The 22,697-nt window shown below is 39.3% G+C and overlaps 1 protein-coding gene and 1 long non-coding RNA gene across 8 annotated transcripts in view; one reads left to right on the top strand and one right to left on the bottom strand.

Moving 5' to 3' along the window:
* The window catches only part of ccdc141 (coiled-coil domain containing 141), a 192,447-nt gene that overhangs the window by 66,729 nt on the left and 103,021 nt on the right, over positions 1–22,697 (top strand). For all 7 annotated transcript variants that reach the window (XM_062962957.1, XM_062962973.1, XM_062962964.1 and 4 more), the window contains exon 6: positions 13,815–14,068. In XM_062962957.1, coding sequence (XP_062819027.1) covers positions 13,815–14,068 — 254 coding nt within the window. The remainder of the gene's footprint in view (positions 1–13,814; positions 14,069–22,697) is intronic.
* LOC134293907 (uncharacterized) lies at positions 8,430–22,537 on the bottom strand. Its single transcript, XR_010000876.1, has 3 exons — positions 22,159–22,537; positions 14,000–14,076; positions 8,430–9,462 (listed from the first exon to the last, which is right to left on the bottom strand). It is a non-coding gene; the product is annotated as an uncharacterized LOC134293907 (long non-coding RNA).

Here is a 22,697-nt window from a genome sequence, read left to right as displayed (position 1 = left end):
GGACTGTGAACTATAGGCACCACAAGGAAAAGAGATAGTAGTGTCAAAGGTGCATTTCTTCTGCTACCTCTGCTATTTCAACTAACTCATTGTTCAATGTGTTGTCAAAGGCTTTCATGGCCGGGATCACAGGGTTGTTGTATGTTTTCTAGGCTGTATGGCCATGTTCCAGAAGTATTCTCTCCTGACGTTTCGCTCACATCTATGGCAAGCATCCTCAGAGGTTGTGAGGTTGTGTTGCAGGACTAAGTGCAACTCCTGAGTGGTTGGTAGACCTGCATTAGTGTATCTGATACACTGAGGATGCATTTATATTGTAGACTGAATGTAGTCTGAGCCCACTTTACCCACTATGGCTCAATACTATGGAATTGTAGGAGTTGTTGTTTTGCCAAGTCTTTAGCCTTTTCTACCAGTGTTGTTGCCTCAGAAAACTGCAAATCCCTGGATTCCACAGCATTGGACCAGGGCAGTTAATGTGGCATCAAACTGCATTAATTATATTGTGTAGAGTCAGCCTTAGTGTCTTTGGTAGACTATTAGACCCAGTACACCGTTCCCTCACTACTTCACGGTTCGCTTTTCATGGTTCGCTGTTTTGCGGTTTTTCAAGAAACTCTAAAAGATTACTATAAATCATAAAAAATTACAATTTACAGCCTAAGGGAGGGAGGAAGCAGAAGCCAAGGGGCGACAAAAGAAGCCCAAGCGGCAACGGGAGGAGAAGGAGGCAATTTATCAACACACAATTGGTTGATAAAGACTTAAAATAGTGTATAACTTCTAAAATAATGTATAAATATTAAAATAAGTATAGTATCCATACTTCACGGATTTTCACTTATTGCGGGTAGTCTTGGAACTTAACCACCGCGATAAGTGAGGGAACGCTGTATTTCTACAGTATCTGTTACAGAGGCTATTACAAGTGAAAAGTGAGGGTAATAACAAAATATTCAGTTTCCTTCTATTTTCTCCATTTTCTTTTCATGTTGCTTCCCGAAATAAAAGATGAACCACATACATAAATCTGCAAGGGTACTGAGCAATGCATGCAAAACAGCTCCACCACATAGTCAGCAGGGCTAGAGATCCTTGCATTGTGCAAAGACCCAGAAATGTGTATACTGTGTCTCTTATTCTGGTTTGTTCTTCACTTCCCCCACGCTTAAACTTTTAGTCTTACCCTGTACATCTGATTCCCTTTTTTGCTCACTCCCCAATTAATTTGCTTGAATAATTTGGGGCATTTGTTCTATAGACAGGAAAACCTCTTCTGGCTTTGGACATTCCTGTAAATTAATTTTTCTAAACTCTGGACGTATTTGTATTATGTGAGGTGCTGGTTTACAGAGACTAGGAAGAAGGATGTAGTGGTGTCACACTTTCTCTGTGATCATATTGCCATGGCTACAATAGTAAAAAGAATGGGAAATGTAGCATGCTTTCAGACTTTTTTTCTTTTCCCATCCAGTAAAATACCCCCCCCCCCCAAACATACACACAACATCTGTGGCATCTGTGGAACAAATCATATTTCTTTATGGCTTCATTTCATTTTGCTCCATTAATACGTTACATGTCTATTTTCACCATGACATCAAGATAAGTATTGACATGACCATGATTACTGATCTCCTAGGGTACATAGGGAGAGACAAATTTACAACTTTTCATGGATGTTACAGTGGGCCGTTGTCTATGAAAGCTTATGCCAATAGTAATGTCTATTCCTTAATGTAGCATAAAGCTCTTGGTTGTTTTTGCCTCACTATATTAACATGGCTAACTGCTGCAGGACAAGGACTCAAGTGTTTAATGTTAATCTTTATATATATAAATAGAGCCTGTGTATGTTTGTGCATGCAGAACCTGAAAAGTAGTTGGCCAATTAACTTGAAATTTGGACACAACATTGCATTCCAATACGCACGTGTTTTTAGAGTAAAATGAGTTTGAGGGAGGGAGATCTATGGATGATGGGATATGCAGTACATACAATCACTTCAGCTACCACAGACCACTACGACTTGCACCAGTGACAGATCGGGACCAAATCAGGTACACAGATCCCCCCATGAACCACTTAACATCCAGGTGTGGTTAGAGGAGGACAGAACACAGATGATGGGATTTGCAGTACCTTCTCCTGAAACGGCTCCCACAGACAACTGCAATCCCCATGAATGACGGACATGGATCAGAATCGGTACACAGACACCCCATTACCCACTTCATGTCCTGGTGCCAATAGGAGGAGGATGGACCACAAATGATGGGATTTACATTACCTTCACCCAATTCAGCACCAATTTCAACAGACCACAGAGACCCACACAAATGACAGACCAGGACAAAACTAGGCACACAGACTCCCCATGACCAACAGAAAATACTTCAACATTTTGAGGGAAACAGACCTTGATTTATGGGAGTTACAGTTCACCAGCAACCAGAGAAATTGTGACCCCCACCGACAATGGACCAGGACCAAACTTGGCACAGAGGACCCCCATGACCAACTGAACATTCTGTGGTATGTTGGAATTGATCTTGATTATGAGAGCTGTAGTTCACCCTTACCCAGAATGCACTATTTATTTATTTATTTACAGCATTTATATTCCGCCCTTCTCACCCTGAAGGGGACTCAGGGCGGATCACATTACACATATAGGCAAACATTCAATGCCTTTTAACATAGAATAAAGACAAGACAAACATAGGCTCCGAGCGGGCCTCGAACTCATGACCTCCTGGTCAGAGTGATTCATTGCAGCTGGTTACAGCTGGCTTGCTCTCCAGCCTGCGCCACAACCCGAGCCCAAACCCAGCCAACAACGGATGTGGACCAAACTTGGCACACAGACCCAACATAGCCAATTCTACATACACACAGGAGTTGGAGGTGATTGCTCAGGAAATCCCACTTATTCCGACCAACATGGCATTCGAGTACAAATGACTACAATTACCAATATGCCTTGTGTTCGCAATGACTATCAAAAAAGTGCAGGGGCAATCTTTGCAAGTGTGCAAATCCCAGGAGAAGTAGATTTAAAAGTAAATTGTCCTGTTTGTGTTTTCTTGGTGAAGGAACATATTTACACAAAAAACAAGTTATATGAACATCCTTTAAAAAGAAAAGCATAAGCCTTTAATGAAACCGTTAAGCATCTTTACTGATCGGTGTTAATGAAACCGTCATGCATATTTACTGTTCAAACTACAAATAAACAACCATTTCTTGTTTCTTCTCACATAAAGTGTCACGTGTGTCTCTCTCAATATCTCAACCTAGAAGAGGTTCCTGAATAAAGCATTGGTGGCAGTATTGATAGCGGTAGCGAGTTCGAATCCTCCACATATTGGTGGTAACAGAAATAAAAGCCTTTGCAATTCTGGCAATTTGAAAAATACTCTCCGTTACATATTGTTGAACCCCCCCCCCCCCAATCCTCCATAGGAGGCTTCTCTCATGTCCCCGCATGGAGCTGGAGCTGATAGAGGGAGCTCATCTGTGCTCTCTCCAGGTTTATTTATTTTATTTATTTATTTCCATCATTTCTATGCCGCCCTTCTCACCCGAAGGGACTCAGGGCGGCTCACAATCTGGCAAAATTCAATGCCGTATATAGTACAAAAAATAAAACATAGGCAATTAGGTTGGATTTGAACTGGCAACCTTCAGGTCACAACCCAACCTTCAAGTCAGCAGTCCTGCCAGCACAAGCATTTAACCCACTGTGCCACCGGGGGCTCTTTTATGAGCTGATAAACAACAATGCTTCATATGCTAAAATATGTTAAATAAAAATTCCAAATATGGCTTCATTGTGCTAGTCTGAATATTTATGATGACTTTCACATTTAAAAACAAATATGTCCAAATGTCAATGTGTTTTTCATCCAAGGTAAAGGACAGAAAAACCTGCATTTTTTTTAAGGCAGCTGTTGGCAAGAGCTCTATCCAAGCCACCTGTCTCAGGGACACAATTCTGTGGCACTTATCTGGGCATGCATTTTTTTTACTCGGAAAGGCAGCTACCCTGGATTTAGGGTCTTGAAGCCAAACAATGTTCATCAGAAGAACCTAGAAAGAAGGGCTGGATAGGGAAAATGGGCACCAAAGCTGCTAGAAACAAGAGCTATCAAAAATAACCACAAAAGTGGGAGTTTGATGATAGCATGAAGCAGTGGTTCTCAACCTGTGAATCCCCAAAAGTTTTCGCCTACAACTCCCAGAAATCCCAGCCAGTTTACCAGCTGTTAGGATTTCTGGGAGTTGAAGGCCAAAACATCTGGGGACCCACAGGTTGAGAACCACTGGAAGGTACTTGTGGAATATTGGAAACTGCATCTTACAAAACTCTACAGCATTAAACCCAACTACTAGAGAGATCAGAACGGCTGGGTGTTTTCCGGTCTGGATATAGACATTTCAGGAGGAAAGGTGGACAGGTTCTCTTCCTCAAACCTAATTTTGAAGGCACGTGAAAAGGCAGAACAGTGGAGCAGGACACAATTCCTTGATTCCCATCATGGAAGCATAACATTTAACTGCTTAGGACATAAATGTTATTCTTCATCCAGGTAATGTTATGATGTTGTGGAAAGACTTGATCATTTTTGGCACCATGCAATTCTGTGATGTATCGCTTGTCTGCTGAGTGCTCTTCTCCATCTGTGCTGGGAAACTGGATTAGCAGGGCTAAAAAAGAGCTGCAGGCAGCCACTTGGCAACTGGGACCAAAATGTGCAGCACTCACAGGTCTGTTTATGTGGCATCAAGGCATTTGAAATGACTCCATCTTTCCAAATGAATTGTTTGATATGCTCTGCACACTCTTTGAAATTGTCTGTTTTGTAAAAACTGCAAAATAGTGCTTCTGTGCCCTTGGCTTTAAAAAAAAATCTACACAGAAACTGATGGTTATTTAAAACCCTTTTGAAAACAATGCTAGGTGTAAATAAAAAGTGAGCATGAACAAAGTTCAGACAGAGGGAGCTTAAGAGATAAATTCAAATCCTTTCCCTCCTTTACTGGCAACTTAGGCAGATAAGACAATATGTAACCAAACAATTTAGACCTAAAGTACATGTAGTTTCTGTAAAATAAAAAAGACCTTTTCTATATAGAACATTTCTCATGTCCTTTGCACAAACCTCTCAGGTTAAAAGGAACAGGAGACACAGAGGCAAGAGGCATATTTATCAAAAACCATCAAAAAGCAATACAGTAGAGTCACACTTATCCAACATAAACGGGCTGGCAGAACGTTGGATAAGTGTAAATGTTGGATAATAAGGAGGGACTAAGAAAAAACCTATTAAACATCAAATTACATTATGATTTTAAAAATTAAGCACCAAAACATCATGTTTTAAAACAAATCGACAGAAAAAGCAGCTCAATACATGGTAACATTATGTAGTAATTGCTGTATTTATGAATTTAGCACCAAAACATCGCAATGTATTGAAAACATTGACTACAAAAACATTGACAAGGCCAACTGTGTTGGATAATACAGAACGTTGGATAAGTGGAGGTTGGATGAGCGAGACTCTACTGTAATTACATTAGTGCCAGTCACATGCTTCAATCATATTGAATATAAATACTATTAATTAATATGAAATAATAATAATAATAATATCACAATTGCAGCACAGATATGATTGCTAACATAGGAAGGGGGTGATGCATCATTTTTTAAAATTATGTTTTATAATTGATGTTTTAATTATCTGCTTTAATTGTAATTGTTATAATTGTTTGTTTTGGCATCTAATGACTGCCAATTGTGAAGTCACCCTGAGTCCCCATCCCTCGAGGGGTGAGAAGGATGGGATACAAATGTATGAAATAAATACACAACCCTAGACTATTTTTGCAGCAACGCTTCCTGTTACCAAATTTTGCCACCACCATTTCTCCTTAAAACAAGGTGCAAAACAATAGACACACACTGTCTTGTTTACCAAGTGGTTAATGTTCTGTATGTCTTCATTTGTAGTACAGTCCTGGTTTCAAAAGCAAATGTTGGGGTGGCTGTTTTCATTTTTGTTTGTATTTGTTGGATTTGGGTTTTTTGCTGCTACCATGCTACTCAGTTTGGGTAGTGCAGCTGTGGCAGCAGCAAAGGAAAGACCAAATTTGCCTTCATAATAAAGTATGGCGGGGGGGGGGGGGGTATAACTTATTTACCTGGCATAATTTGCTTACAAGTTATGAGAAGCAGTCTGGATCACTCACTTCCTTGTAAACAGAGCATATGCAGGGTTGTTTTAGAGGAACATGCTATAGCAGCACAACTCAAGGTGTTAGTCCATGGACCAGTATTGCTTCATGGACCATTCGCAGCCAGGCTCTGGAAAACTTTCAAAAAAAGAAAGAACAGTTGCTGCCAATGGGCTTAAATATGCTTCCTGTACCTGAGGCCCCTTCCACACAGCTGAATAAAATCCCACATTTTCTGCTTTGAACTGGAATATATGGCAGAATGAACTCAGATAACCCAGTTCAAAGCAAATATTGTGGCATTTTCTGCCTTGATATTCTGGGTTATATGGCTGTGTGGAAGGGCCCTGACTGACACACTAGGGGAAATTGCTGAATCCTCACATTAGATAGCTGAAAAAGCACAGCCATAGTTACCTGCCCTCTGTAGGTAAAGCATTGTCCATTCAAGTGCAATTGCCCTTACTCACTTACGACATATAGTTACTACCCTGAAAAGCTTGTGGGCATTTTATTTATCCACAGGCCTATAATGGGTAGCTTTTCTTACTCAGAGCTCCTTCTACCCACTTATCTCCCCTTCAGAAACCACTTTAGTTTATCTTAAGGGGGAAAGGTGATTCTAAATAGGGACACATATCTGAATCTTTAGTTTCCTGGTGGTTGTCACTGACAAATTCATGGGCTCAGGAAACAACTCAACTGCAAAAGTATTTTTCCCAGAGCTTTTCTTTTATACATTAGCAATGCTAGTTGCGACAGTTGTATGCTTCCTTTTGTTTCCCTGAAATCTATCACATAATACCCCTTCTATGGTAATTCTTCTAGCTTGCCAGAACTCAAGACCTATGTGTTGTCGAAGGCTTTCATGGCCGGAATCACAGGGTTGTTATGTGTTTTTCAGGCTGCATGGCTATGTTCCAGAAGTATTCTCTCCCGACATTTCATCTATGACAGGCATCCTTAGAGGTTGTGAGGTATAATATAATATAATATACAGTAGAGTCTCACTTATCCAACATAAACGGGCCGGCAGAATGTTGGATAAGCGAATATGTTGGATAATAAGGAGGCATTAAGGAAAAGCCTATTAAACATCAAATTAGGTTATGATTTTACAAATTAAGCACCAAAACATCATGTTAGACAACAAATTTGGCAGAAAAAGTAGTTCAATACGCAGTAATGCTATGTAGTAATTACTGTATTTATGAATTTAGCACCAAAATATCACGATATATTGAAAACATTGACTACAAAAATGCGTTGGATAATCCAGAACGTTGGATAAGCGAGTGTTGGATAAGTGAGACTCTACTGTAATATAATATAATATAACTAACTGTGCCCGGCCACACGTTGCTGTGGCGTTGTCTGGTGGTGTTGGTGAGAAATTGTTGAGAGTGGTGGTATTGGATGTCTGTTGTATGGTTGTCTTTATGTTTAGTATGCATTTGGTTGTTTGTGTACTGTGAAAGTGGTGAGGGTAGAGGGGGGTCTATGTCCCTGTGTAGCATTGTATAGTATTTATACGTTGTCCATGTGTTGTGAATACTTGGATTGTGTCCTGCTGCATAGTAGAAAGGGTTGGGCTGGATGGCCCTTAGGGGTCTCTCCAAACTCTTGTGCCTGTCCCCTGGGCTGAGTAGGTTGCTAGGAGACCAAGTGGGCAGAACTTAGCCTTGTAACTGGCAGCAATTGGATAAAAACAATTATTTCTCTCCCTCTAATTAGGACTTCATTTTTCTTTTCTTTTTGTTGTATCAACCTAGAGCCGTGGATGATGGGTTGTGTTGTCAAATTTCGAGGTTGGGGGGCCTGTAGTTTTGTCGTTTTGTCCCCTGCCCTGATGCCATCACTCTTTTATATAGAAATATAGATATAATATAATATAATATAATATAATATAATGTTATGAGGTCACAACCTCTGAGGATGCCTGCCATAGATGTGGGCGAAACGTCAGGAGAGAATACTTCTGGAACATGGCTATACAGCCCGGAAAACATACAACAACCCTGTGATCCTGGCCATGAAAGCCTTAGTCTTAATATCCAATTCTTTATTAATCCTTAAAATAAAGTATTCCCACAATCAGCTTCTGTCATTTAAAAGCTTAATCACAAACAAAACATTAGAACACTCAATTTTTCACAATATCTTGTGAAGAGAAGCAACTGAAGTCCATTCAAAATGCCTTTTTAATTCTTAATGGGTTTATTATACCTCTTTTCTTCCTTTAGCTTTGTGGTGTAGCCATGTGGTTTTCATCCAAATATAGAGAAGGCAGATAAATCTATTGTTGACTGCTCAGAATCTACTGTTGACTGCTCAGAACACTATTTTATCACATTTTATCAAACTCTTTAAAAAATAGTGATCCAAACTTATTGGCTTGTTCAAGAAGTTAGACTAGCAAATTGAAGTTTAATACCTGTTTAGCTGGTCTCATTTCAATCTCCATTGATATTAAAGGCTCATCACAAAACAATTTGAGTTAGCATTCCTGATAGCAACTAATTGCTATTGCACAAAAGGACTCCATTACTGAAAACAATCAAATGAAACTTTGCCACTGGGAAAATTGTCTTAAAATATGGCTATTTCCCAAAGAAGGAAGGGTTGACATCCAATATCTTTCATTCTTTGTTTTTACGTCTTTTCGGAGAGATAAGGATTCAGGAAGTGGGAAGTCATGTATGTAATTAAAATTGTCTTTTGCATTGTTCGTTTTGTGAAGTCAAATCAGATTTTATCAGTAGGTATGTTGAGAAGGAGAAATAGAAATGCCTTGATGGTACTTTTTCCAATTTTAATCACAGTCTTGAAACTAGACATGCAAATTAGGCATGTTGATTGTTCGTAAAGCCCAAACTCCCAGCAGCCTTTGCAAAAAGTAACGGGAAAAACACAGGTAACAATTCCATCTTTTACAAGCACAGATGCATTAACTTTATATTTCTGTACATTTGTTTGCAAGCGAATTCTTGGACCACTCCCTCTTTGTGCTGTTTTCTCCCTCTGACTCTCTGTTCCCCAAGGCTACTTTTTCGCTTTAACATTTTTATGAAGTTTGTTTGTTTGTGTTTGTCATTGAGTCCATCATGTGTAATGCGGTCTTCCTCCTTTCTTGCTGGTTTCTACGTTTTCTAGTGAATCATGTCTTCTCGGGATATGGCCAAGGGCCTCATCATCTTCACTGTCCAGCGTTCACAATCCTACACAGAAATTAGAAATATGATGGCATAGACCATCCCAATTTTATTATTCAAATAATATAACTTTACACTTCAAGATCTTTTTAATTGCTTCATAGCTGCCCTTCCAAGTCCTAGTTTTGGGGGTATGGCTTATATTGCGCAAATGCTTAGAAATTCTGCTACGGCTTATTTTATGGGTATGTCTTATTTTTGGGGAAACATGGTATTATTGCTATTCTTTACTCCAATGTTCATACCTCCTTCCTTTGAGTCTAAGCCTGTTTTACATATGATACAAGTTAAAAAGAAGAAGAAAAAATAAAATGTAGCTTTTACTGGCCCTCTTGTGGATTGAAAACATTTGGTTTCTTTGCATAGTAGTACTCATGTCTTAAATACAGGTTAAGTATCAGGATGTTTTGGTACCCCCAGTTTTTTTAAAGAGCAATCCATAGTTTTCCGTGATCTACGGAATCAAAAGTATCAATAGTGATCTACACAATCAAAAGCTTTAAATAATTTGGTGTGCTCCATCAATCAACTATTGTTGATTCTGTCTCTGTAGCCCGAAGCATCTCTATAAGTATGCCATCTGTTCCTGATGATTTATTTCTCCCAAGTACTTTGTAAAATTGTAGGTTCATCTTCACATAGGTCTTCCTTGAATGAACCTGCCATCATTTCATCTCTTTTAGTGTACTTTTTCCATTTTCTTTTTCTTTTTATGTGGTCATATAATGTGATCCCCTACATTTAGCATCCCCAGTCTTTTTATTTTTTTAATCTTTTGGAAGTGTTCACTTGTTCTTCCTTTTTGTTGTTATTTTTAACATTATTTATTAAATAGTCCTCCGTGTCCCTGCATTCAAGTTGCTGACCAGATGTATTCAAAGTTCTCTTTCCTACTTGTTGCTGTTCCCTATCCCGATCACCTTTTTTTCATGTTTCTCATCTGCTTAAGGAGCTTCATTTCTCATTCATTAAGGCTTGTCTTTCTTTTTGGCTGCAGATACTTCCCTTTTGCCTTTCTCCCTGACAATGTCCCTGGCCTCAGTTTTTCTTTTCTATGTCAGGAGCGACTTGAGAAACTGCAAGTTGCTTCTGGTGTGAGAGAATTGGCTGTCTGCAAGCACATTGCCCAGGGGACGCCCGGATGTTTTGATTTTTTTTTTTTACCATCCTTATGGGAGGCTTCTCTTATGTCCCCACATAAAGCTGGAGCTGATAGAAGGAGCTCATTCGCGTTGTTCCCGGGTTGGATTTGAACCAGCAACCCGTAGGTCAGCAACCCAACCTTCAAGTCATCAGTCCTGCTGGCACAAGGGTTTAACCTACTGCACCACCGGGGGCTCCCTGTCTTCAGTGTCCAGAGCTCTTTAGCTTTCAATCAATTAATTTTGCTAAAATACAACCCTAAGAACATTCTCATAGAACTTAAAGATTATGTAAAAGATAGATTTTAACTATTAAGTTTAATTTATTGGAAGCCTGACTTCAGTGTCCAGAGCTCTTTGGTTTCCAATCAATTGAACTTAATAGTTAAAATCTATATTTCACATAATCTTTACATTCTATGAGAACTGTTGTATGTATTCCGGGCTGTATGGCCATGTTCCAGAAGTATTCTCTCCGGACGTCACAACCTCTGAGGATGCCTGCCATAGATGTGGGCGAAACGTCAGGAGAGAATACTTCTGGAACATGGCCATACACCTGGAATACATACAACAACCCTGTGATCCCATGAAAGCCTTCAACAACACATTCTATGAGAATGTTCTTCAGGTTGTATTTTGGCACAATGGTTGGTTGAGTGGTCTTCTTTAGCTTTACTATACATAGGCATTTCTCTCTCAAGAAGGCACAGTCCTGGGAATAAGGAAAGAAAATATGTAAGGTGTTTTATATTTCCTGCTAGTTATATTATGAAATGTTTTGATCGTTTACATGATGTCTGATGCCTGTTGAAGGGATGAGATGTTTTTACTGGTGGCAGTAATCACTATTAGTCAGTTCTCTGGGAAATGTCAGTTGGTCAGAGCATAGATGTGGTAATGAAGCGATGAACTACTTGAGCAAATTGTGGTGCCAATAAAGAGATAAAACATTGGCACTTGGATTTTGAACTCTGCCCTTTCATCTCTTTTCCAAAGAAGACAATTTAAACGATGGCACTCAGAGTCCCTATTACCATATTGTGATATTATATATTATCAGGTAGGAGTTTTTTTTTAAAAAATGAGAAGGTGTTTTGAACAACTCTCATGCAGATGATGTGCAAATGTATGTAAATAGCATTGACACAGTATGCAAATTACTTGCTGTATATTCAGGGCTTCAGAAGTGATTGCTTCTGCTCAGCAACATGCCTGGATAGCTTATGTCGAAAGTCACCTGGCAGTAAAAGGCTTCTATTTTCTGAATGTCACTACTGCCCTCTGATGGTTTCAATATTCAAGCATTTTTGAATCCTTCTTTTGTATGCCTCCCTCTCTTTCCCATAGGGAACTGCAGTGTTTCTGGCGTTTAGCAATTAAACCCTGAGGCAGGGATTGAAAACAAGCCCAGATCAAGGATAGGAATGATGCTAAACACAACCTCTCTCCTAGTGTTCACTGAAACACAGTGTTGAAGAACAGAAGCTGGTTCACTCTTTTATGTCGTGTTAAGATATAAACCAGAATGGGGGTGGCCAGAGACATTTTGATGCCAGAGGCCAACATGGTGCCGCTCTCCTGTTGCGCTAACAAAAACTGAACAGGCTGACAGTTAATTTGATTTGGATACTTGGATGGGATGGCATGGGATGATGCATTCTTCCATGAAAGAAAATGGGTTCCCTGGAACTACAAAGACAAGTATCCACTGTTATAGTAATACAGATATATTTTTGAATATCGTTAAACCTATATTTAGTTCAATGCATCAATATGAATACAAATACAAAAAAACATTGCTGTACAGTAAAACAAAGGACTGTTACATTCACAGTAAAATAATATTTTTCTCTTGAAAGATGAATTGACTCTTCTTCTTCTTGTAAACAATCATTGTTCTTTACTGGGAAGTAATAAACTCCAAATACACAAATTGACTCCTCTTCTTATATATAATAACTGTTCTTATTTCTTTACTAAGAATAGTACTCCAAAACCACGACCGGTTTCAACTCAAGAGAGCCTTTATCAGGTGGAATGTAGCCTATTATTTGAGTTGTTTTTCTGAGTTATTTTGATATGGATCCTGTAGGGAACATATATAGTGGCTAAAGGTTATTTACAATACACATAGTAACTCAGAAAAACAATTCAAATAATAGGCTACATTCCACTTGATGAAGACTCTCTGGAGTTGAAACCGGTTGTGGTTTTTGAGTCTACTATTTATGAGGAGCCCCGGTGGTGAAGTGCGTTAAAGCACTGAGCTGGAGACCGAAAGGTCCCAGGTTCAAACCCCAGGAGTGGCATGAGCAGTCGCTGTTAGCTCCAGCTCCTGCCAACCTAGCAGTTCAAAAACAAGCCAATGTGAGTAGATCAATAGGTACCGCTCCGGCGGGAAGGTAACGGCGCTCCATGCAGTCAAGCCGGCCACATAACCTTGGAGGTGTCTACGGACAACGCCGGCTCTTTGGCTTAGAAATGGAGATCAGCACCAACCCCCAGAGTCAAACATGATTGGACTTAACGTCAGGGGAAACCTTTACCTTTTTATATACAGGTTTAATGATATTCAAAAAATTTCTGTATTATGATGCATTTTTCATCATACCTGTTAGCAGAAAAGAAGTTTAGGGAAGTAAGAGAAGTTTTGGGGTACTCATAGTTTTATCTGTCAGTTGAAGGAAATGTCCATAGGGCTGAAGAGGAACAGCTAGGAGAATAGTATTGGTATTTTGCTTCTGCCAGCTAAGGCAGTTGCCTCGTCCTATTTAATGGTAGCTCCAAGCCTGTGACCAAGCAAACTTCTGTGAATATGTTTTTTTCACATATGTATTCAAATAGATTACAATTGTGTCTACATTGCAGAATTATAGCTGTTTGACACCACATTAACTGCCGCCCGGAATCAATGATACGAAATTCTGAGATTTGTAGTTTTATGTGGTATTTACCCTTCCCTTTCTGCAAAGTAGAATTCCCTGGGATAGACAAATGACAGTTAAAGTGGTGTCAAACAGCTATAATTATCTCAATTGCACTTTTGCTGTTGTTAACTGCCATCAAGGCAATTTCACCTTATACTGATCCTCATAAACTCTATCTATCTATCTATCTATCTATCTATCTATCCATGTTCATGTCCATATCTATGCACTCAATATGTTATATGGCAATGTTTAAATGTGCATCCTTCCAATTCTTCTTTTACAGAGCTTTTAGAAAAATCTCTGGTTCTCTTAAACAAAAGCCATGACCTTACAGAATTTATGGAGGAATTTAAGTCTGATGGCCCGAACGTAAATCCAGCATTCATACAAGGAGCCCACAATAGCTGCATGAAAATTGGTAGTCTCCTTGAAGCTCTCCAAGACAGGAGAAGGCAACTGGACAAATACCTGAAGCTGCAACGCCAAGGACTGGAGCAGGTTTTGCAAATCTGTCAGTGGCACCAGCAGGAAAATCAGGTACAGTTCTGGAAGGAAAAAGACACCCATACAATGTGTGTGTGAGTGCATTTCTAATAGCACATAGAAATGTATGCAGACAAGTCCTCCGGTTCAGTTGTTATATATTTATGGAACCAAATACTTGTTTAGACATTACATGTAAATATTAAATTTGTGATACTTTGGATTGCACTGTTTTTCTGCTGGTAGGGGCATACTTAGGGCTCATCTACATCAAACAATTTAACCACTGTAAATGTGCCCCAGAGCAGCCCCAAATTTGGCACATTTCTGCTGAATCCAGAGCTGTGGTTTTCATGGCTGATGTCCCATTCTGTGGCCAGCAGAGGTGCTCTTACTGAGATCCATGGCTAGCTAGGAGTGACAGTGACATGGTGAAGGAATGGTACACACAGCTCCTAAGGAGCGGCTGTGCTCCCCGGCTATGTAAACAACAGTCCTGGATTTGGCAAAGTTCTGGATTTGAGGCTGCTCTGGAACCCATTAGACTGGGCTGAACTGCTTAGTGTAGACGAGCCGTAAGAAACCTGAATGATAGTGTTGAAACTGGGTTGTTGTATGTTTTTCGGGCTGTATGGCCATGTTCCAGAAGTATTCTCTCCTGACGTTTCGCCCACATCTATGGCAGGCATCCTTAGAGGTTGTGAGGTATGGAGAAAACTAAGCAAAGAGGTTAATATATATCTGTGGAAAGTCTAGGGTGAGAGAGGTCAGTGTGAATGTTGTAGTTAATCACCTTAATTAGCATTGAAAAGCTTATCTGCTGTCTTCTTCCTGCCTCTGAGACAGCCTTTATTTAGAGTCGTTAACTGCCCTTGGTTGATTCATGTCTGGAAATCCTCTGTTTTCAGAGTGTTGCTTTTTATTTACTGTTCTGATTTTTGAGTTTTTTAATACTGGTAGCCAGATTTTGTTAATTTTCGTGGTTTCCTCCTTTCTGTTAAAGTTGTCCACATGCTTGTGTTGAAACTGTTTCAGATGAGAGAAGTACTATAGGATGCATAGGTAGTGTGACTTTTTCACAGTTTTATGATGGACATTGCTGTCTCTAAACTGAGTATCTGATTAGAAAGAGAACAGGAACATTAACACTGGGTCAACACACATTTTGGTGTCTCAATTTTAGACCTATTTCTAGGTATATTCGACCTGCTGATTCCAAAAATGGCACCAGTTTTACCCCTCTCAGCTCTAGTTTTTGAGAAACATAACATATGCCATATGCCAATCTTCATCTGCTTGCCCATAGAAAATCATGAGAACCATATCTAAGAAACTAGAGCTGATGCAGTCAATCCAATTCAGTTGTCTGAATCGGTGCCCCAAATAACCCTAGGAAGAGGCCTAAAAATCAAGACACCAAGAACATCTTTTGGTTGGGCTGTATTATCTTCAAAAGGTAATATTCGAGGGTTAAAGGACAGTACATGGGTACCTGGATTCATGGATTGTCAATAAATACGGGAACACTTCAGGATAGTGTGAGAGACTGTTGTACATTCTAGTAGGAAAGAAACATAATGGAAAACCATGTAGAGAAAGCAGCTATCAAAAATACTTCAACAGGATAAGGCAAGCACAACTGAAGCTTACATCTAGACAGTACTTGACCTCAATGAAGTTGTACTAGAAAAATCAAAATCTTTTTCAGGCATGTTGAAGGGGCTGTTGTGTCACAGGAATACTGATTTCTATGTGTTAGAAATTGTCAAATATTTTGGATGGCCACATAAAAACTCTTTCAAATATGACTCATCAGTCTAAACTGCTGATGCCTTTAATAGCACTTCTGTCTAGTTTTGATGAAAACATTTTAATCATAGGAACTTCCTGTCACTTTCTGTTAGTATTAGTATTAGTGAAACATATGACCAAACTGATATTATCTATCATCTAAAAACAAGCAATGATCATATGATCTGGGCACTGCATGGTACCCAAGCTAGTAAATACAAATGCTAGATAGTAATAATAATAATAAAAAGGCCACCCTACTGGAATCTGTGCGCATCATCCAAAAATACATCACACAGTCCTAGACACTTGGGAAGTGTTTGACTTGTGATTTTGTGAAACGAAACCCAGCATATCTATCTTGTTTGCTGTGTCATACAATAAAATAATAATAATAATAATAATAATAATAATAATAATAATAATAATAATAATAATAACAATAAAAGCTTTATTTGTATCCTGCCCCCACAGAGGCCTAATGTTGACCTGGTAGGTTTTCCTTTATTTTTAAGGCTTTTGGGGGGAAGGGAGGTGCCTTCCTCAGTTCTCCAGGGTTTTGGAAGCCTGAAGAACCGAGATGGGCTGTGGGGACAGGCCCCTGGGTAGTTGCAGGACTACTATACAAAATCCCAGAATACTTGTAAAGTATCTACACAAACACAAGATGGTCTATGTACAAAGAAAATATGTCCAAATAGCATATAGTATTATTAAAGTTCCCCTTACAAAGCTCAGTTTGGTAGTTCCAGAGAAAATGAAAAGGAGCAACAGCTCTAACACAAAAGTTATCCAAGTATGACATTGGTTCCAATGTATATAGGCTTCAGGGATACATAATCAATGAAAATATCTTCCAAACAAAGTAAACAGACGGTTGGTCATGTTGCTGTATACTGGAATGAAGAAAATAATGATGGAGCACCGCTCTCAAGAAAGCCTTCGCAAGTAAAGTCCAAATAAAGTCCCAAGTCTACAGGGGTTCCCGGGTATTTTTGTACCCTGTTTTGGGGAGAAAATCCCCTTCTTCAGGAGTTGGTATACTCAGCAACAATGAACTTATATCTAAAACAAAACATAGAGTAACAAGTATTTTACCAGCAGTATTAACAGAAGTAAAGGTAACCCATATAACTGTTATATACTTACATAGTGCCTAATTGCTTACAAGGAGTGACTCTGCTTGTGGTGATTTCAACTGCGAGAGATGGGCTGCAGGACTATCCATAAGTGAGTCCCCACAGGGCCCATATCCCATTAGAACCAGGCCTTTCAGGAAGGCCCGGTTCTAATGGGGTATCTAAATAATTTGGAACAAAGCAAGGTTTACCAGCTTTGTCTCTAATTACTTCGCTTTGTCTGGAAGTACCTTTCCATGGCTGAGTAGGGATTCAACTCCAGTCTGTAGTATTGTAGTTCAGTGCACAAATTGCTGTACATGACTGGCTCCTAGGTAATTAATTAGTACAACCTACATTACGTGAAAGATGTCCTTTGGCACATTTCTTCCTCATCTTTACCCAATGTAACTAATACCAGTGCAAAACCTGGCAACAATGCTTCAGCATTTAATTAACTTTACCAAGGCCCTATAAAGGAACAGAGTGCAAAGCTTGACTTTTTGGAAATTGAATGATAGGAATTGGCAATATCTCTAATATATCTGTATCCTGATGTTGAGTGTGCAAGCTCTCTTACACTCTGACAAATTGATATTGGTAGATAGAGCTACTTTGGCGTAGTGGTTTGACTGATAGATTATAGGAGATTAGAGTTTGAACCCCCAATCACCCGTAACAATCCACTGGGTGTTCCTAAGCAAGTCACACTTTCTCAGTCTCAGAGGAAAACCAAAGCAAACCTCTCTGGACAAGTTATTCAAGTAAATACTTTTGGTAGATTTGCCACAACTCAGAGATGACTTGAAGGCAGATAGCAACAACAGCAAGATGAAGAGAATATTCCTATATTCACATGCTGATCTATGAATCTATGACTGGATGAATGGATTTTAATCATATGTTTTATATTTTTATATTGTTTTAATTGTTTTAATTGGATTTTCATTGCTGTTTTAATTATGTGTAGGCATCGAATTGTTGCCAATTTTGTACGCCGCCCTGAGTCCCTTTCGGGTGAGAAGGGCGGGATATAAATGTTGGAAATAAATAAATAAATATACAACTTTTCCATGCATTTAAAATATTGAATTCATTCTAGATTGAAGGGAATTCTTTGTTTGTGTGTTGTTTTGTACACATGTGTATCTATTTAATGAACTGTGGTATTTTTGATAAAATCATAGTGACAGTTTTATGTGATCATATTTTTATATTGATTGGCCACTGTGTGGATTATAGAGATTTTTGTTTTGATCCAACATAAGGTAAAGGTAAAGGTTTTCCCCTGACATTAAGTCTAGTTGTGTCTGACTCTGGAGGTTGGTGCTCATCTCCATTTCAAAGCCAAAGAGCCGCCATTGTCTGTAGACATCTCCAAAGTGTTTTCTCTCACTAGAGTCTTCAGATTAGACCACCAAAAAAACAACATGTAATTCAAATCAGCAAGTTGGAAGCATCTGCAGACAGGTAACACTTTGCCACCTTTTTTTTTTTGTGTCAGGAGCAACCGGAGTTGCTTCTGGAGTGAGAGAATTGGCCGTCTGCAAGGACGTTGCCCAGGGGACGCCCGGATGTTTTTGATGTTTTTTCCATCCTTGTGGGAGGCTTCTCTCATGTCCCCGCATGGAGCTGGAGCTGATAGAGGGAGCTCATCCACACTCTCCCCAGGTGGGATTCAAACCTGGCAGCTTTCAGGTCAGCAACCCAACCTTCAAGTCACTTAGTCCACTACGCCATCTGGGGGCTCACTTTGCCAATTGTATGCATAACAAAACAGTGTGGCACAACAGAAGATGCTATAAGGATCTATGGCAGCCACAGTGGGTTGGACCATATTCACTTTGAAGTTTGATTTCAAGACCGGCATGACTGCATGGAGTGCCGATACCTTCCTGCCAGAGCGGTACCTGTAGATCTACTCACATTTGCATGTTTTTTAACTGCTAGGTTGGCAGAAGCTGGGGCTAACAGCTGGAGCTCACTCCGCTCCTCGGATATGAACCATCGACCTTTCTGTCAGCAAGTTCAGCAGCTCAGTGGTTTAACCCGCTACACTACTGGGGGGGCTCCTTGATCCAACATGGTTCTTCTTAAATTCTTATACTCACCAGAAAAAAGGACATCATGTTTTATGCAATTGACTGGTTTGTAAAAAAACCTACACCAGGTTAAACAATTAAATAAAAATTGACAGAGTACCCAGTTAACATGAGATATGTTGAACGTTTTGTCTCAGGCAGATGATTGGGGAGAATGGTAGATCATGTGTGGGAACACCCATGGCTGCTACTGCTGATCCCACCAACCACTAGTTCCCTACCTACCAAGAGAAATGTATATTTTCTGACTAAGCCCAACTATGGTTTAGCCACTGCTGCATTACAACTGTTGTTAAACTTGAAATAGCATTTGCCAATGACAGCTTTATGGCTTTCCAGGACCATCTCACCCAACCGTTCCTAGTCATTAAGAAAAAAAAAGGGTCCTACATGGGGCAGTAGATAGCAGGGGAGCAGTGAATTGTAGGCATTGTGAAGCTATAACCCCACCATGTTGGAGGAGGAGTAGGAGTAGGAGACAGTGAAGGATGTAAAACTGGAATCAGAGCAGGATGTAGTGGGCTGTATTTGTTGGTCAGGTAACACACTATTTTAGGTTGTTCCTGTAGTATCCCCACAGGTTTAATAGCATCAACCTGTTAAAGACAGGTTGTAATTCATAGTATGGGAAGCATATTTAGTTTAAACTGAAAAGTCATATAATATTATATAGAAATCATCTTAATAAACACATAAGAAAGTAGTGTTTTATGCCCTGCCTGAAATGGATGGCAGGCAGGGCATATAAATTTAATATGCAAATAGCACGGTATTGTGAATTCCTCTCAAAGCTCTTGAAATAGTCCCCTGGAGAGTGGCATATTACCTGTTTTGTAATGCACTATGGGTACATTATAAATCACAAATTGTTCTCTGCATTTTTATATAAAATCCCACAAGTCAGGTGTTATGCTTTTGCCTAGGCTTGCTCGGGGATTCTGAAGCATCCATCAGATGGTAATAATTGCTCACGGGAGCAGTAGATTTACCAGTTTCTTGACTAGATTGATCTGTATCCAGAATGACAAATCCAGCTTTCCTTCAGAAGTGTCATCTTCACAGCCTTTGGCTATAGACTAGTAGCTGAGAACAATCTCAATTTTAAGATACAAGTAATATAATGGGGGAAATACACAACATGAGGCTACTGCTATTACCATGCAAGTCAGGAAGACATCAGAAATCATAGCTCATGAGATTCAATGTGACACCAACTTGTTCGTTGTTCTGTTTTCTCTCTTGAGAAATGGCCAGCCAAGGATCTGTCTTGGAATTTAATGTTTGCATGTCATAATGCATACTCTCATATGTACTGTTTGAAATTAAGTTGTAGGAAAAATAGTTAGTTGAAAATAATTTCTTAATCTATTTCCTTCGGTAACATCTGGTATAAGGTTGCCAACAACAGGAATTTAATTATCTTGTGTCAATTTCAAAAAAGAAAGATGGAATAAATTTCGATTGGCCACATGGAACCATTACTTGCTGTTTGTGACAGTATTGCATAACACATACACAGCCTTACCTGTCCCCCAAAGCTCTGTGTCTTGAAACGAATGGCCACGGATCTGTGTGTGTATTGGGAGGGAATTATCTAAATCATTGTGATACTAGGCCCATGAAGGTAATTTCCAAAGAAGTAGCCGTGTTAGTCTCTTTCAGCATAAAAAAGAAAAAAGGAGAGGGAAAAAAGAAATGTAGTACTACCTTTAAGATGAACTGGTTTTTAATTTTAGCGTGAGATGGGTTGGATCTACATTGCCATATAATCAAGTTCAAAACAGATAATCTGGATTTTATATGGCAGTGTAGATACAGCTGTAGAGTCACACTGGAAGGACCTAGAGAGGATACCACAGAATGTACAAGGGGACTACAAACCCAGATTTCATGTGTGCCTTATAGGCTATAGGAGTCCCATTCCAGATTTATATACTACTAGCTGTACCTTGCCATGCATTGCTGTGGCCCAGTCCGGTTCAATGGGAAAGATAAGATAGAGAATCGTGTTATTTTCCTGCTGGAAGAGGCCATAGGCCCCTACCAAGGAGCAACCCCAGTACCTCCTCCTTCCTTTAATGGAAAATCTGGCTAGCAGCATTTAAAAACTCTAAAATCAGGACACTAAATAAAGAACACACTCAGAAAACAGAGGAATTCCAGACATGAAACAATCAGGGCCATCTAACACCTCCCAATAAAGGATTTCCTTAGGCAGGAAGAAGCCAGGCTTTGAAGCTACAAGGTTATTCATTACAGTAGAGTCTCACTTATCCAACATAAACGGGCCGGCAGAACGTTGGATAAGCGAATATGTTGGATAATAAGGAGAGATTAAGGAGAAGCCTATTAAACATCAAATTAGGTTATGATTTTACAAATTAAGCACCAAAACATCATGTTATACAACAAATTTGGCAGAAAAAGTAGTTCAATATGCAGTAATGCTATGTAGTAATGACTGTATTTACGGATTTAGCACCAAAATATCACAATGTATTGAAAACATTGACTACAAAAATACGTTGGATAATCCAGAACATTGGATAAGCGAGTGTTGGATAAGTGAGACTCTACTGTACTAATCAAGCTGGCCAATTGCAACATTCACACTTGCCTCAAGTGGAAAAGAGTTCTTTCTCCCACCCTGGACCTTCCACAGATATATAGATATATTTATATATTTTATTTAATTATACTATAATACAGTTATAATATATAATAATATAATAATATAAGTACAGTAGATTCTCACTTATCCAACATAAACGGGCCGGCAGAACGTTGGATAAGCAAATATGTTGGATAATAAGGAGGGATTAAGGAGAAGCCTATTAAACATCAAATTAGGTTATGCTTTTACAAATTAAGCACCCAAAGATCATGTTATACAATAAATTTGACAGAAAAAGTAGTTCAATACGAAATAATGCTATGTAGTAATTACTGTATTTACGAATTTAGCACCAAAATATCACAATTTATTGAAAACATCGACTACAGAAATGTGTTGGATAATCCAGAATGTTGGATAAGTGAGTGTTGGACAAGTGAGAGACTACTGTATAATAATAAAATATAATAATGTAATACAATGATAATAATATAATAAGTAGTGGTATCTCTCGCTTACCTCGCTAGGGCCCACGATAAGGATTTTCACTCTCAGTATACCTCCTTTCCATGGATAGGCCACAGAACCTCGGCTGCACATAACTTGCCAAGCCAAACTGAGTGGCCTAGCCATCCCTTGCGGTCCCACCCATGCCAGTTGCTAAAGGGAGGAGACTGCTTGGCTATTGCTAGCACTGTTGTTAAGGGGAGGAGCCATCTGCTATGGAAGTTGCTAAGGGAGGAGGAGACTGATTGGCCGTTGCTAAGGGACATGGTTTCACCTGTCTCAGGTGTGACAGGTTTGTGATAGTAGATATGTGAATAGCTTTAAACTTGCCAGTTTGAATGCTACGTTGTGTCCACATTTTGTAGCAATCGGTGAATTAGTTTGGGAGATATGAGGTCCTCACAAACAGACATTACATTTATTTATATAGATGGGGCTTGTGAAGGTGAAAAGGAGGAAAAGAGGGAGGAGGGGGAGGGGAGGAGAATTCTCAGTTTAATAAATGTGAATTAGGTATGTATTTTGAATTATGTAATAGTCCACATTTTCAA

Source organism: Anolis carolinensis, chromosome 1, assembly GCF_035594765.1.
Source record: "Anolis carolinensis isolate JA03-04 chromosome 1, rAnoCar3.1.pri, whole genome shotgun sequence".
Taxonomy (NCBI): Eukaryota; Metazoa; Chordata; class Lepidosauria; order Squamata; family Dactyloidae; genus Anolis; species Anolis carolinensis.
This window is presented reverse-complemented; position numbering and strand designations above follow the sequence as displayed.